General features: G+C 37.0%; 1 protein-coding gene across 3 annotated transcripts; it reads right to left on the bottom strand.

Annotated features, from left to right (window-relative positions):
* Window positions 1-1,053: 1,053 nt before the first annotated feature.
* Window positions 1,054-4,029, bottom strand: LOC104218501 (uncharacterized). 3 transcript variants are annotated; one of them, XM_009769010.2, is made up of 2 exons: window positions 3,828-4,029; window positions 1,054-2,176 (listed from the first exon to the last, which is right to left on the bottom strand). In XM_009769010.2, the coding sequence occupies exon 2, from the start codon at window positions 2,144-2,146 to the stop codon at window positions 1,232-1,234; it is 915 nt and encodes a 304-aa protein (XP_009767312.1). In that variant the 5' UTR covers window positions 2,147-2,176; window positions 3,828-4,029; the 3' UTR covers window positions 1,054-1,231. The 3 variants fall into 3 exon arrangements, with proteins under 3 accessions (XP_009767312.1, XP_009767314.1, XP_009767315.1); XM_009769012.2 differs by having other exon boundaries at window positions 1,054-2,193; window positions 3,832-4,024; XM_009769013.2 differs by having other exon boundaries at window positions 3,832-4,024.
* Window positions 4,030-17,511: the final 13,482 nt, after the last annotated feature.

The following is a 17,511-nucleotide window of genomic DNA, read 5'->3' as shown; positions in this document are numbered from 1 at the left end:
GGTTCGTTCGAACCCGTAGGTAGTACTCTACCTCCGCCCCTGATAGGGTTATTCAAGGAGCTTGGTCCTGAGGTTGAGCTGCTGTTCACATAGGACAGGGAAGAAATCACGCAATTAAGTCTCATAGTAGTTGAAGATGCTCTGGTATATTTATCAAGCAAATATAACTCTCTGAATTCCTATCTGCATTCAACATACCAAGATCTGTAGAGGATAGATTCTATCCATTTGTTTCCTTTTTTTGAATGCAGGTAGGAATTCAGAGAGTTAGATTTGCTTGATAAATATACCAGATCCTATCCATTTGTTTCCCAGTGGCAAACTAAATGCCAAAAAGTTATCCCTATACTTGTGCTCCTCTTGTTCTGTTGTACACTATCAGCTTCATGCATGGTTTTGAATCGCTATGCCCTTCATAGAGATTCAGACTAAATGCAAAAAGCTCTACCCTTTTGTCCTATTTCAGCATTTTTGTCCCCATATAATCGGTCACGGGTTCGAGCCATGGAAACAACCTCTTGCAGAAATGCAGGGTAAGGCTGCGTACAATAGACCCGTGTGTCCGACCCTTCTGCGGACCCCGCGCATAGCGGGAGCTTAGTGCACCGGGCTGCCTTTTTGCCCTTTTTTGTCCCCATATAAATGGGTGAGTAGCTCTGTAGAACTGTTTTAACACTATTATGTTAAATGGAGTGAACGTTGGACCTCTAAATCTTAAGATGATTGTCACATAAATGCAGATATTAAGATGAATGTGAAGTTAAGAGTAGATAAAATTATAAATGATCACATCCAATGAGGGAGCAAATAGCACGCGTTTAGGATAATTTAAGTCGTCACATGAGATAGTTTGGCCATGTCCTAAGTAGACCTACAGATTCATCGGTCTGTAGGTGCAACAATATGATCATTAAAGGTGATAAAAGAAGACGAGGTAGACCTAAACTCACATGGAGGAATGGTGTCTTAAAAGACCTAAAAACCCTCAAAATCAATTTGGATTCAACTAAGAAAACACAATGAAGGTAAAGGATCCATATAGGTGATATCAACTAATTGAGATCAAAATAATCTAACGTGCAAAAGTGCATATTGAAGACTGTCACTTTCCAAATAATCAGTGTGCTTGGTGATTCAAATATACTTAGCAGCCATGGCATTAGCAATAATATTGAAACATAATGTTTTGTTTTTTTTGAGTATTAACTTGACATCAGTCACTAGCAACTTACTATAACGCAATTGCTTGTGGGTAACAAGCTCTAACCTCCATCTGTAGGGATGTCCAAACTTGGTCGCACCGTTCTTGCTTTGTCTTTATATGAGTCAAAAATGCCTCTGCCCATGGCTCATTCATTCCCTCCAAGCTCAAGTCATATGGCACGGAGAAACTCATTAGTTCCTCTTTTTGAGCCTGAGATCCTCTACTGCACCTGCAAACAAGGACTTGGAAAAGATGCAGAGACTTTGTCGAGAGGTTATATATGGCATGTTCAATATGAGCCATCCCAAATAGGTAAACTATAGGATAACCAAGCAGCCATCCATTTAGAGTTGGGATTGTAACATGAGTTTCTTTAATGCAATCACTGAGATCAATTGCTTCAGAAGACTGTGACGAAGTTGACTCATAAACGGAGGAGTCAGTGTTTGCTCTAACTTCTGGTTTCTGATGTTCCAAGTGATCAGTCTTTATTCCATCTTCAGTAAAGACAGAGGAAAATGTCTTTTGTGCCAATACAAGTTCTGCGCCCACAGAGCTTTCTTCCATTTGTGTTATCATCTTTGGAGGATCCTGTTCAAGGTCTACAAAGATCAATCTCGTCTCCAAGTCCAAACTAGACTTAACAAACTCTGCAAATGCTCGTGCATGAACCAAGTATATCATATCTTCTATAACCATAACATGCAAAGGCTTAAATACTGAGCAGCCCTCTTGGCAATGTTTAAGGAATGCAGAGAGCCGGTCTTGCAGTTCAGGCATCTTCCCTCCATAGTCCACCATTACAACTGGCCTCATCTCAGTGCATAAGGCCAAAATATCTGTTTGAAGACGACGCTTTGATGGAAGTTTGAGACGCCATTTAATTTGGGACAAAGCAGATTCAAAGGCCCTCAGTAACAGCTCCAATTCCGCAACCTCCATTCTTGACTCCTTCAATTCCTCAAGTTTTCCCTGGTTGAATAGAATTACTACTGCTAGTTCAGAGAGTATGAACATCAAATTGATTGTAAAGATAACTACCAAAGTATCAGTGATAACGTAGGAGGCTTTGCATGCCTGTTACTTGTCGGGAAAATGAGAAGCAATAAATTCAGAAATGGCACACACTGGTAACTCAAACCATCTCGATATCATTAGTAAACACCTCAAATCACCAGTTTGTGAGCTAAATTCTCTAAAGAAACAGCTAAAGACCCAAAAGTATAAAAGAGAAAAGATCAAGAGCAAAGAACTTGGAAAGATCATTCAAGCAGACTAGGCAACACACATATGCATATACGGTATATACCGAACACTTGAATAATAGTGTGTACATATGAGGATCCTTACATTGAGATGTTAATTTTAGAATGTTGAGTCCTTTGCTGGCCCTCAATACGTGAAAAGGAAAGAAAAAATAAGGAAATTATGCGGTATAACAAGATTGACATTTATAAACAATAAACCTCTGAAACTCTCTTTCCATCATCAACTATATCTCGACATATTTAAGAAGAATGTAGGAAACGGGCGTCGCTCTTTCAGCTCAATTTTATAACTTGTAGAAATTGAAACAACAACAACAACATACCTAGTGTACACCACAAGTGGGGTACTGGGAGGGTAGAGTGTACGCAAACCTTGCCCCTGCCTTTAAAAAGGCTTTGTAGAAATTGAAAACGAGTTAAAATATAAACATATGATAGCAGGTGGAGGTCCTTCTTGCTAAAGGAATTTGGTATTTGATACAACGGACATGCAGGGCAGCCCGGTGCACAAGGCAGCCCGCATTCATGCAGGATCCGAGGAAGGGCGTCACCCTAAGAGGTGTAATGTAGACAGACTATCCTAATGCAAGTATTAGTAGTTGCTTTCACGGCTCGAACCCGTGATCTATAGGTCACACAAAGCAACTTTACCATTGCTTCACAACGGACATGTATTGTTTATAAATAAATATGCTAAATCAACAAATAAATCGAAAACTGAGCAGTTCAAAACAACAATTTAATTTTCGGATTAACCCATAAGAGCAGTGAAATACCAGCTTGCATAAACAGAAATATCCATCGAAATTAGTCTGAAATGTACCCTCCAGAACCAATCAATCAATCAATTAACTATACCTCAATCCCACATATTAATCTTAGAGTTTCATAGCCATGAATAAATATAGAAAGTGACACCATATATAGTTATAAGAATCCTAATTTTCTAATATATGGTGTAAAAAGGACAGCCCAGTGCACCAAGCTCCCACTATGCACGGGGTTCGGCCCTTGCATAGCGGGAGCTTAGTGCAACGGGTTGCCCTTTTTACACCATATATTAAAAAATTAGGATTCTTACAACTATACATTCCTTCCGTCCCAATTTATCCGATGCACTTTCACTGGGCACGAAGTTTAACCATAGCAATTTCTGTGGCTATAAATCATTAAAGCTAAATTCTTTCTAAACATAGAAAGAAACAGTAATGTATAAACTGGGACAGAGCGGAGTATCTTGTTCTACATTGTAAAAATGCCGAAATGCAAATCGTGATCATTGAACGGAATTTCATATGAAAAATATCAGATATTTTTCCTAATAAATAGAAAGCAACAAAAAGTTCAAACTTTACCAACTTTGGATAGTAAAATCGGGGAATTTCTTTGGATTGGAGTAGCAGTAAGTGATTGAGGTGATAAACCGAATCTTCTGAGCAAATTAGCAGATGCTTATCATTTGATTAAATCCGAAATTGAATTGAATTTACTAAAACCCTAAAACCTTATGAAGGACACGCGTCGGTTGGAGTGTCGTTAGTTTTGTTAACAGTACCTCGCATAAATTTTATGAGATGTACTTACTTTAAAATATAGCATCTTTACTTTGGGTTTCACTATTTGTTTTTCCAGCCAGTATATAATAATTATACATAAAATATATTGACTTTATCAACTATATTTTAAGTTAATTATTCTAAAATATGTTCTTGATGAAATAATATTAAAATAAATTAGTGAAGTAGTGGAGTGATCGATCACTTTTTTAGTATGAATTGCTTGTTTCTGGTTTGCACAATTAGGGATAGAAAAGGATTGAATTGTGAAACAACCCCTTTGCTTCGCCTGTGTCCAACACCTTGGTCGGAAATTTTTTACTGAATATAATATGCAAAGAATAATATATAAATAAAGTGAAGTGACACTGTTTTATACGAAAAGCTCCTAGATCATCGGGTGTGTTTTTGACTAAAATTGTCCCTTATGTGTAGGATAGGTTCATTTTTGTCCTTCAAATATAATTCAAAACATTTTTAATCCCTTAACTATGCTAAAGTGGAACACCTTTAGTTTCACTAATAACATAACCAAGTTTAAAAAAAAAGGGAAAAAGGCCATTATTACCCCTGTACTTTTGAAAATCATCCACGTTCATCCTCCGTTACACTTTAGGTTCAATCTCCACCTTACCGTTAATAAAGTCTATACAATTACCCCTAACCCTAACGCTCGTCCAATTGGCAGCTGACCCCATCTCTTTTTTCCAACTCAGCTGCCAACTAAGCTGCCAATTGGGACTTCCACTCACTTATTAGACCCAAACCCAACGGCCATTTAATCCCCCATAACCCAATTTCAGTCAAATAAATTTGATATATACCCAGCGTCTTCTTCTCCCCAAAATAAACTCCAACCTTCCATCCGACTGAAATCTTCCCAAAAAAATCCTCTTTATTTTATTGTCGTCGTTGCTTTGGTTGTTAAATGTCGCAAGCTAGCTGTTCATCACAGATTAGGTGTCGTTGTGGCATTATAGCCAAACACTTCACTTCGACTACTCCATATAACCCTGGAAGAAAATTCTACAAATGTTCGAGGCCCAAGGTTACCATATTTTTCAGTTCTCTTCTTCTTTTTTTGTTAATAATTTTATTTCAATTTTGAAACTTAAATCTTCTTTTTGATTTATGTTTGACAGGCTAATTCATGTGGGTTTTAGGAATGAGAAGATGAAATCTTCCCGCAAAGTGATTGGACTAATATTAAAGATGTAACATCGTCGATTGAGGAGATTAAGATGCAAAGGGACAAATTGAATGAAGAAGTAATTGCCATGAAGGCTATACACCAATATGAAGTGGATAAAGTTGTCAAGTTGGAAGATAAACTTGCAAAGACAAGGATGTTGCTTATGATTTCTTGGGGATTGTTTATTGGTTATTTTGTGGCCTCGATGATGAAGTGACTATTTTGCAAATTCAAAGTTGCTGATATTGAGTTTTATATGTGTAGCCATGTTGTACTAGTATTTGTATGTTCTTTGATTATGATGTTGTAGTAGTATTTGTTGTGAAAAGGACTTTTCCTTTATTGTATACTCCATTTCCTAAACATGTTTGTTTTCTTTATAAGATATATTTGGTTGTTCCTAAACATGTTCTTTGTTTGCTTTCTAAATAACTACACTCAAGTGCAAAATTAAAAAACAAAATAAAACAAACTACAGCAGCAAGTTGCAGATAACTGGATACAAAGCTTTAAAATTGAAACACTTACAAAATGAAAAACTGAAAAACTAAATACCACATTATCTAGATGTAAAAATTGCTAACTACATAACCAGAATTCCATCATTGAAAATGGAACACCAACTGTCAACATTCATAACATTAATAGCATTCACCTACATTCACCAACTATCAACATTCATAAAGTGAGTTTATAAGACAGTTGGATACCATATTATAACCCCAAAAAGATGTCTAATACCTAGCTATATCATGGCATCCAACTGTCATAACTAAACAACCACAACCAAAATATAAAGTTTACTGACATGGCAGTAATTACAATACATCTAAAATTTACAAATGTTCAATACTTGAAGCAAAGTCCCATCATTTTTGCTCCTTACCACTACCCTTTCTTGCATTCAACTTCTTCAACCTTTGCTTGTTCAACTGATTTCCAGTGATGGCAGATGTTCCCAGCCATGTTAGGCCTTTTGCTGAGAAAGTAAGCTTTGAAGGATGACTTGCACCACTTGAATCACCAACAAATCCAATTTGCATGGTTGTATTTGGTATACTTTGCTGCTTCAGCTGGAGTCTTGTCCTTGCTTCTGAGATGCTCTTTGGCCTTACAGCTATGTCAGGCTCAGGTTCAAAGTTAGGGATCTCAAAATCTAGTTGGAAGTTGTTGTTGAACAGTAGGGGTTGGCATAAATACAAAGTTGCTGGACTGACTGTTTTGACTTGGCTGGGGTGCTGATAAATGGAAGTCTTCTTCAGTTGGGATATCTGCAGCTGCTGGTGATGTAGGCTGTTCAATAACAGGTTCATCAACCAAAGTCCTTTGCTTTTTGTTCTGCTTTCTCCTTGAATTGCCACCCATTTGTTGTTTTCCTTTAGAGTGATATTATCAAATAGAACACAATAATATGTTAGAACAAGGCAGAAAAAAACATAACAAGGCACACTTATATTCAACAAACAAGATTACCTTGGCACAACCCCTAGCATTATGTCCAGTTTATCCACAGTTATTACATGTCATGACTCTCCTTTTTTTGGATTGAGACCATTACCCTTGCCTATTGGTTGATTCATTTGCCTCTCTTGTTCTTTTTACTTTTGGTCTGCCAGCTTGCCTTACAAATTAAGGTGGGTCCATCTTCTGAGAGGGCTCTATCTTCCAGAACTTTTCTCCTCTCACGGGTTGCAACTTATGACAATAAGTCTGGAGATATGCCTCTTTTGAAAGAAACCAGTGAATCTCACTCAAAGGATCTTGCTTCTTGTACAAGAGGGCACAGATTGCATGAGGACATGGGATTCCGCAAAGGTCCCATGTCCTGCAAGTGCATTTTTTTGCCCCCAGATTGACAATATGCCTATCACTACCTTGCCATTCATATGACACTTTTGTGCAATCCTTATAAATTGGTTATACAAGTTTAGAGTCTTAGGACTGTGCTCACTTCCCCACCCCATAACTTCAGCTTCAGTATCATTCAACATATTCATAACCTTGATTCTTATCTTCTCTAACAACTTTATAATTGGCTTCTGTCTAGCTTGCAGTATTCATGAATTGAAGGACTCAGTCAAGTTATTATCAACTGACTGGTTTTTGCATGTAGTATCAAAGAAGGCCCCACTCCAGCAGGTAGGTGGATACCTTAACAAATCTTCAATGGCAGTTTTATCATCATCATCCACTTGGCTCATACTCTTCAACTGATCTTCAAAGTCCTCCTCATAGGTACTCCAAGATGCCCACCACAGATATTTCTTGTATTTCCCAGATCCCCATCTCTTGCACCAGTTTGCTTATATGTGTCTAACACAAAATCTATGGTGTGCCTCAGGAAGCACTCCTGAGATTGAGTCAATTAGCCCCTACATATATAGGAAAGAAGAAGTATGAGAATCTATATGTACAGATTGGAAAAATAATAAAATAATAAAGGAAAATAGTGAAGTAAAATGTTCATACCTTTTGCATATCTGAGAAAAAAGTGATTCCTTCACCGATCTTAAGGTCCAAAGACATTTGGAGAAGAGTTAAAAACCACTTCCAAGTGACTTTTGTTTCTTTATCCACAACAGCCCAAGCTAATGGATAAAAGTAGTTTGCAAAGTCTTGACCAACTGCCACCAAGAGCTGACCCTTAACTTTCCCTTTCAAAAAAGTTCCATCCAACCCTATAAAGGGCCTCAACCCACTCTTAAACCCCATCTTCATTGCATGAAAACATATATACTTCCTTAGGAACCTTTTCTTGCATTCAGCAAGAGCATCCTTTGATAAGTTAACTACTACATCACTTCCAAGATTACTACACTTCAATTCATTAACATATGCAACCAACTTATTATACTCATCAGTAAAACTACCTTCTAGATTCTCCAAAATCAATCCTTTTGTCGCCTTACACTTTGACTCACTAACATTTACATTAAATGCAGCCTTCAAGCTTGCCCTCATCTCTTTAACCTTAATGGTTGGATTTTCTTGTAACCCTCTCTTGAAGTATTCAACAATGGTTTTGGAATTAACCCTATGATTCTCATATGTAGGTTTACAAGTGTGCTCAGAATGTAAAGTCCTGAATTCAGCCCCACTCCCTAAAGTATTCCTAGATATGTGACATACAAAAGGGCAGTCAGCTTCACAAATGTACCTAAGCCTAGTTGGGTCACTTTTAACTTGCTCAAACCCAACCATTTGCAAGTGCATACATATTTATAACTTTCCTAGCTTCAGCAATGTCTTTGAATGTCATTGACTTATCCAACTCTTTATATTCAGTTAATTTATCATTAATGTCTCTCTTCTTTTGTTTAAAAAGTTTCTCTAGTGTATCACAGTCATAGTCAGAAGAAACAGCATTTTCATTGTCATCACAACTATCAGTTTCATCACAACCAGTGGCAACTTCAAGTTCATCAGGTTCATCATTCTCATTGTGATGGATTACATTAGGTACATTAATGCTTGGCTCACAATCCTCTATAGCAAATATGTTAATAACATTAAATTGTTCATTCACAAGGTCCAGTAAAGTCCTAATGCCATATTCACCTTCTATTTCATAATATGAACCAGAAGGACCATTAACTACTAATTGTTGGACTCCTATGTACCCCAAGTTAGAAACATATTCATCCACTAAATCATTGTAGGAAAGCAAGTCAGAGTCAAAACCTTTCTTAATGTGCTAGAATTTTCTTGAGTATGCTATGAGTGGCTTCTTGACCCACTCTCCACCATAATGAAAGACCAAATCTAGTAGGACCATTGATAGTAAACTGCAGAATAAATTAATACTGAGAAAATTAGGATTGGGAAAAAGAATAAGGACAGTTAAAATAAAGGCTTAAAGGCATAAAGATAGTAAAATAGAATCAGCCACAAATTCAATAATGCAAGTCAACATTAAGCAACCATGGATATGGGGACCATACATTAAAGTATTATACGGAATAAAGTGTCTCAGCCCCACCCTTCAATATTAAAATTCTGATTCACTTCTTTTCTCCAAAAAATAAACAAAATAATTTGGGACCACAAAATATTATAATCGAAATCCTAAACCACCAAAAGGCTTCCAATACCAGATGAGGCACATGCAAACAAAAAAAGTAAAGAAAGGGTTTATTACTGTAAAACTATATGCAAGTGAATACAAAAGCAAAGCACACACTACCAGCTTGAAATTATCGTCAAAAATAGGAGAAGTGAAAACCATAACCAACAAAGAACTATTCAGTAAACCATAACTTCAATAAATACAAAATTGGAAAAAATTAGAAACCCTATGACAACTACAAACACCTATCAGTTTCAAATAATCGAAAAAGAAAAGGGTTTATGAAAACCCTAACCAACAAAGAACAAATCTGAAAGGGATTCGGAAAACTTTCTTTGGAAATTTTTTTGGGATAACTCAAGATAAGAGATTAAACTAACAGAAAAATCAATTTTGGAGAAAAATTTCTTGTCTTGCTTAAAATCGCCACTGGAAGCAAGGATACTGACCGGTTTTGATTCTCTTTTTTTCTTTGAAGTACCAGAAGGTTCGAGCAAATGAGTGAATAAGGTTTTGATTTTCAGACGGGTTTAATCTATTTATTTGATGGGTTTTCGGTTACGGGTTATGGGTCAGTACGATTTGGGAGTAGGTTTGGGTTTGGGTCTAATAAGTGAGTGGAAGTCCCAATTGGCAGCTTAGTTGGCAGCTGAGTTGGAAAAAAGAGATGGGGTCAGCTGCCACTTGGACGGGCGTTAGGGGTAATTGTATAGACTTTATTAACGGTAAGGTGGAGATTGAACCTAAAGTGTAATGGGGGACGAACGTTGACGATTTTCAAAAGTACAGGGGTAATATTGGCCTTTTTTCCCTAAAAAAAATTCTAACAGTGCTTTCCCTTAAGCTTCTTAAATGATATCCCTATAGGTTCTGTAATTTTATTAGTTTAAACTTTAAAATAGCGATAACTCCACCTTTAACCAAGGAATTAATGTATGAAACATATTTTTTTTTAAATTAGCTATCATATGTGGAGATTTCAACTAACAGTGCTATCCTTTTTCTTGACTTAGGCACGTTTTCTTTCCTTCTTCATTTCTAAGGGGAAGGTGAGAATAATTTAACCTTTATCAATAGCAGTTGATATCAAATAATGAGTAACTTTTGATGGAACCAACATTCAATTTGGACTCACACATGGAATTGATCGAACCATAGTACTTAATGTTAGTAACGTTTGGTGCTAACATTAAGATCTGTTTGGTGCGTGGTCCCGTAAAGTTAACTGTTGGGTATACAAACAACGTCTTACAATGGTAGCTGAAAAGATTGAGAGCCTAAATATAAGGTGCACGGATCTCTTAATGGTGTGAGACATTTTGGGAAAAACCGTGCGTGTTTGGCCTAAAACGGACAATATCACACCATGTTAAGAGTATCATTGGATTGTTTTAGCCCAACATTAACAATTTGAGAAGCTTCAGAGAAAGCACCGTTAGAAAATTTGTCTCTTCCGTTAGTTTTTAACTTGGTTATATTAGTGAGACTAAAGGTGCTCTACTTTGACAAAATTAAGGGACTAAAGATGCTCTGGATTATATTTGAAGGACAAAAATGAACCTGCTCCTATAAATAAGGGATAACTTTAATCAAAAACTCTCATATGGTCGAGCGCTGCTATTTGTTAGTTAAGAAGTACTTTGTATTAATTCTGATGATAAAAAATTTGTCGAGTAGAATTGTATTTTATTCATATATTTTGGTTGTTTTAACTTTTTTTAATATAATGTCACTACAATGATTTGTTCATTTATTTACGTCTTTAAATGTTGATATCGCTTATAAAAAATTTTGTTTACGCCTTGGACTTGATGGTAAATACAAGTGGCTTTTCTCGTCATTGCAAGGTGTCTTTTTCTAATTTGCAAACCTGATTTATTATTTTTGTTTTGTAATAGAAAAACATCCATAGGTAACCAAAAAATGGAGCATTAATTAGATCAAGCACTCACTTAATTAACCTATTTAGAGCTGACTTTGGTGGGAAAACCACATTCACATTTTTTTAATCTCTCTCCTGTTGAAGTTTGGCAAAATGCCAAAGTCCCACATTGGTTGGGAGTTAAGTTTGGAGGGGATTTTTCCCCTATAAAAGAAGGCCTAATGTTTAGGATTGAAACACACCTCTCATTTGCCTTCTCATCTGTTTAAGGCATTTGTATCTTCTCTCTTTAGTATTATTTCACTTGTATTTTTGGAGTGGAATAAAATATTTGGTTGTGTCCGAGGAGTAGGCAAAATTAGCCGAACCTCGTAAATTCTGGTGTTCCCTTTATTGTTGTTTTATTGTCTTATTTATTATTTGGTGGCTGTCATAATTTTTGGTATAGTAGTTGTGACTTATTCACACTATATACATTTGGCTTCCGCAACAATTGGTATCAGAGCCAAGGTACTGTCTAAGTATGCTCTGTGGTTGCAGCATAGTCTGATCTTCCACATCAGAAAAGATTTATCTTGGTAACTGAGTCAAGGTTCTGTCTGAGTATGCTCTGTGGTTGCAGCTTAGTCTGATCTTCCACACCAGAAAGGAAATAATCTTGATTTGTGTCGTCAGCTATTAAATAATATTTGTGTCAAAGATGGGAGACAATAAACAAGAAGAATCTACATCAAGTGTCAACAATACGTCATCATTGGCATCTTCGCTTATGACAAGAATTGTGTCAAATGCGAAATTTGCGGTCGAAATATTTGACGGGTCCGGACATTTTGGGATGTGGCAAGGCGAGGTTCTAGATGTCCTTTTTCAACAAGGGCTAGATCTGGCCATTGAAGAAAAGAAACCAGATGTTATTGGAGAAGAAGATTGGAGAATTATCAACCGTGTTGCTTGCGGTACCATTCGATCCTACCTTGCTAGAGAGCAGAAATATCCATACACAAAGGAAACTTCTGCAAGTAAATTATGGAAAGCACTGGAGGATAAATTTTTGAAGAAAAACAGTCAAAATAAATTGTACATGAAGAAGAGACTGTTTCACTTCACCTATGTTCCTGGTACCACGATGAATGAACATATCACCAGTTTCAATAAGTTGGTTACAGATTTGCAAAATATGGATACAACTTATGATGATGGTGACTTGGCCTTGATGTTGTTGGCGTCACTTCCTGATGAGTACGAGCACCTTGAAACTACTCTACTCCATGGAAATGACGAAGTTTCTCTCAGAGAAGTTTGTTCGGCTTTGTACAGCTATGAACAAAGAAAGCGAGAAAAACAGAAGGGCGGAGAAGGAGAAGCACTATTTGTGAGGGGTCGTCCTCAAAATCAAACGAGGACAAAGAAGGGAAGATCCAAGTCAAGATCCAGACCCAGCAAAGATGAATGTGCCTTTTGTCGAGAAAAAGGGCACTGGAAGAAAGACTGTCCGAAGTTGAAGAATAAGGCCAAACATAACAATGGAAAGGCCATTATGGATTCAAATGTAGCTGATTGTGATGATTCAGACTTCTCATTAGTTACAACAGAGTCATCAACATCATCAGACATATGGTTGATGGACTCGGCTTGTAGCTATCATATGTGTCCCAACAGGGACTGGTTCATGGAATTTCAAGAAGGAGAATATGGAGTCATCCACACAGCGGATAACAGCCCTCTTACCTCATATGGCATTGGTTCAATACGATTAAGGAACCATGATGGAATGATCAGAACATTGATAGATGTTCGATATGTACCGGATTTGAAGAAGAATCTCATCTCTGTGGGAGCCCTAGAATCAAAAGGGTTCAAAATCATTGCAGAAAATGGAGTGATGAGAGTATGCTCCGGTGCACTAGTGGTAATGAAGGCTAATCGGAAGAATAATAATATGTACCGCTATCGTGGCAGTACAGTTATTGGGACAGCGACAGTAACATCCAGTGACGACAAAGAGGCAGAAGCAACCAAGCTATGGCACATGCGCTTGGGACATGCTGGAGGAAAATCCTTGAAAACTCTATCAGATCAAGGATTGTTAAAAGGAGTAAAGGCTTGCAACTTGGAGTTTTGTGAGCATTGTGTTAAAGGGAAACAGACAAGGGTTAAATTTGGTACAGCGATCCATAATACTAAAGGCATTTTGGATTATGTACACTCTGATGTTTGGGGTCCTTCCAAAACACCTTCATTGGGTGGGAAGCACTATTTTGTAACCTTTGTTGATGATTTTTCCCGAAGAGTATGGGTGTATACAATGAAGAGCAAAGATGAAGTGTTGGGAATTTTTCTCAAATGGAAGACGATGGTGGAAAATCAGACAGGCAGGAGAATCAAGTGTATTCGCACAGACAATGGAGGTGAATACAAAAATGATCATTTCAATAAGGTCTGTGAAAATGATGGCATCATCCGACACTTCACTGTTAGACATACACCACAACAGAATGGAGTGGCAGAACGTATGAACCGGACCTTGCTGGAGAAGGTACGGTGTATGTTGTCCAATGCTGGCTTGGGCAAAGAATTTTGGGCTGAGGCAATTACATATGCATGCCACCTCATTAATCGTCTACCATCTGCTGCTATTGATGGCAAAACACCATTTGAAAAATGGTACGGAAAACCTGCTGTAGATTATAACTCTTTGCACGTGTTTGGCTCAACTGCATATTATCATGTGACGGAGTCAAAATTGGATCCAAGGGCAAAGAAGGCTATTTTTATGGGAATTACTTCTGGAGTCAAAGGATATCGCTTATGGTGTCCTATGACAAAGAAAGTAATATTCAGCAGAGATGTTACCTTTGATGAATTTGCTATGGTAAATAAGGTAACAGAAGATACCAAACAAAATGAAGGTGCTTCTAAGCAGGTGGAGTTTGAGGGAAAATTTATTTTTCCTACACAAGAAGCAGAGGAGGAAACAAATGAAGATTACCCTCTGGAAGGAGAGCCAGTAGAGGAGATTCCAACTCAGGAATCTCAACAACAACTTGAATCAATAGCAACCAGCAGGCCAAAAAGAACAATAACGAAACCTGTTCGTCTCATAGAGACGGTTGCTTGTGCAACCTCAATTGTAGCTGATGATGTTCCTACTACTTATAAAGACGCTGTCCAAAGTTCAGAAGAAGATAAGTGGAGGATTTCCATGAATGATGAAATACAGTCCCTTCATCAGAATCATACATGGAGATTGGCCAATCTCCCGAAGGGAAAGAAAGCAATTGGGTGCAAATGGGTATTTGCAAAGAAAGAAGGATTTCCTAACCAATTAGATGTTCGCTACAAAGCAAGATTGGTGGCCAAAGGATATGCTCAAAAGGAGGGAATTGATTACAATGAAGTGTTTTCTCCAGTTGTAAAACATTCCTCCATTAGAATTATGTTGGCTTTGGTAGCACAATTGGATTTGGAACTAGTTCAGATGGATGTAAAAACTGCGTTTTTACATGGAAACTTGGAGGAGGAAATCTACATGACTCAGCCAGAAGGATTCAAAGTTGCTGGAAAAGAAAATATGGTGTGCAAACTTGAAAAATCGTTGTACGGATTGAAACAATCTTCTAGACAATGGTACAAGCGATTTGACGAGTTTATGTTGCGGCAAGGGTACAAGAGAAGCAAATACGATCATTGTGTGTATTTGCACAAGCTTAAAGATGGTTCCTTTGTATATCTTCTCCTATATGTTGATGATATGTTGATAGCTTCCAAGAATTTGGAAGAAATTGATAAGTTGAAGATTCAACTGAAGAAGGAGTTCGAGATGAAGGATTTGGGTGAGGCAAAGAAAATTCTTGGCATGGAGATAATTAGAGATAGACGTTCAAAGAAACTCTGTTTATCTCAAAAGGAATATTTGAAGAGAGTACTTCAACGTTTTGGCATAGATGACAAGACTAAGCCAGTTAGTACTCCACTTGCTTCCCATTTTAAGCTAAGTACTACTATGTCGCCAATGGATGAAGCTGAACGAGAGTATATGTCAAAGGTACCATACGCAAATGTTGTTGGTAGCTTGATGTATGCAATGGTTTGCACAAGGCCTGACATTTCACAAGCTGTTGGAGTTATTAGCAGATATATGCACAATCCAGGGAAGGAGCATTGGCAAGCTGTGAAGTGGATTCTACGGTATATTCATAATACTGTAGATGTCGGGTTAGTTTTTGAGCAGGAAGACAATCAGTCTGTAGTTGGATATTGTGACTCAGATTTTGCGGGTGATATGGACAAACGAAGATCAACTACTGGTTATGTGTTTACTTTTGCAAAGGCACCAGTTAGTTGGAAGTCTACTTTGCAGTCAACAGTTGCTTTGTCTACAACAGAGGCAGAGTACATGGCTATTACAGATGCTGTGAAAGAGGCAATTTGGCTTCAAGGATTGCTAAAGGAGCTTGGTGTTGAACAAAAAGGTATCACAATTTTTTGTGATAGTCAAAGTGCTATTCAATTAGCGAAGAACCAAGTTTATCATGCAAGGACGAAGCACATTGATGTTCGGTATCATTTCGTACGAGAAATCATAGAAGAAGGTGGAGTCACGGTGAAGAAAATTCATACTACAGAGAATCCTGCTGATATGCTGACAAAGGTGGTGACTGCGGTCAAGTTTCAACATTGTTTGGATTTGATCAACATTGTTGAACACTGAAGATTGAAGATGAAGACACAACCAAAATTTGTTATTGAGAGAGAATTGAAAATGTGGAATTTTGCCAAGGTGGAGATTTGTTGAAGTTTGGCAAAATGCCAAAGTCCCACATTGGTTGGGAGTTAAGTTTGGAGGGGATTTTTCCCCTATAAAAGAAGGCCTAATGTTTAGGATTGAAACACACCTCTCATTTGCCTTCTCATCTGTTTAAGGCATTTGTATCTTCTCTCTTTAGTATTATTTCACTTGTATTTTTGGAGTGGAATAAAATATTTGGTTGTGTCCGAGGAGTAGGCAAAATTAGCCGAACCTCGTAAATTCTGGTGTTCCCTTTATTGTTGTTTTATTGTCTTATTTATTATTTGGTGGCTGTCATAATTTTTGGTATAGTAGTTGTGACTTATTCACACTATATACATTTGGCTTCCGCAACATCTCCCTCCACCTATATTAGATATCTCTATCTAGTCTTTCCTCCCCACTTTCCTTTCTATAAATAGTAACACCCTTAAAATCACCAATACAACATTTTACAAAACATAAACTTGGGACTCATTATTGACCATGAAAACTATTGTGTTCTTTCTGCTTTTTCTTTTTATAGCAACAGACTTGGCTCTTGCTATAAATAGAAAGATGGTAATGGTATGGAAAGAGGCACAAAGCAAGAAAGAGAACTTATTTGACTCAAAACTCACAACGTCTGATGATATGAAAACTATCATTCAACAGCCAGATATAAATAACCACCATTCAATTCCTAGGGAGTCTTGGGATAATAACCGAAATCCCACTTCTCCTGCAACCACTACTACTCAAGAAAAGGAGCTGCTGCTGCTTTTGTCAATAGCCATGGTTAGGATTTATACAAAAAGTTTAGTTTTGTATACATATATATGTATATATATTTATGTGCAAAGGGTATTTTTATTGGTGGCACTAGAGTTTAGGTGCTATGAATTTGGAGGACAATTAGTAGCTGTTTATAATGTGTGGTCTTATTATAATTGTGTATTTGTGTTGTTTGTATGTGGAGTAGTATCTTGTATCCTTGAATGTGACAAAGTTGATATGGTTCGGTTGTCTGTTACGGTTGAAGTAGTATCGTCAAGAAGGTGCAGTTTACTTCTCCATGTAATATAGTGGGAAGTTTGATAAAAGATAAATGCACTAATATTTAAACAATTTAAATTATATATATTAATAGTGTAAAACAAATTGCATCACCACAGGTTATTACTATAATTTTCAGATTGCCAAATCAGGTTTGCTATGAAAACTTAATTATTATTGTAAGTGTACTTATAGCCTGTTTAGCCGATCTCCAATTTAAAAAAATGCTTTTTTTTTTTTCAAAGTTGAAGCGTTTGGTCAAGCTTTTGGAAGAAGAAAAAAGTTCTTTTGAGAAGAAACAGAATAGTTCTGGAAAGCGGAAAAAAATAGCTTCTTTCCGAAAGCACTTTTGACAAAAAAAAATATACTTAAAAACAGTTTTTTAAAAGCTTGACCAAACAATAATTGCTGCTCAGAAGTGCTTTTCAAATAACATAGTGTATATTGGGACGAAGAGAGTATGTGTGGTTGGCAAGATTATATTTTGCTAACACATACTGCAACTCCAACCTCAATAGA

The sequence above is a fragment of the Nicotiana sylvestris genome, chromosome 7 (genome assembly GCF_000393655.2).
Source record: "Nicotiana sylvestris chromosome 7, ASM39365v2, whole genome shotgun sequence".
Lineage (NCBI taxonomy): Eukaryota > Viridiplantae > Streptophyta > Magnoliopsida > Solanales > Solanaceae > Nicotiana > Nicotiana sylvestris.
Note: the sequence above shows the minus strand (reverse complement) of the source record. Positions and strands in the feature narration are given on the sequence as shown.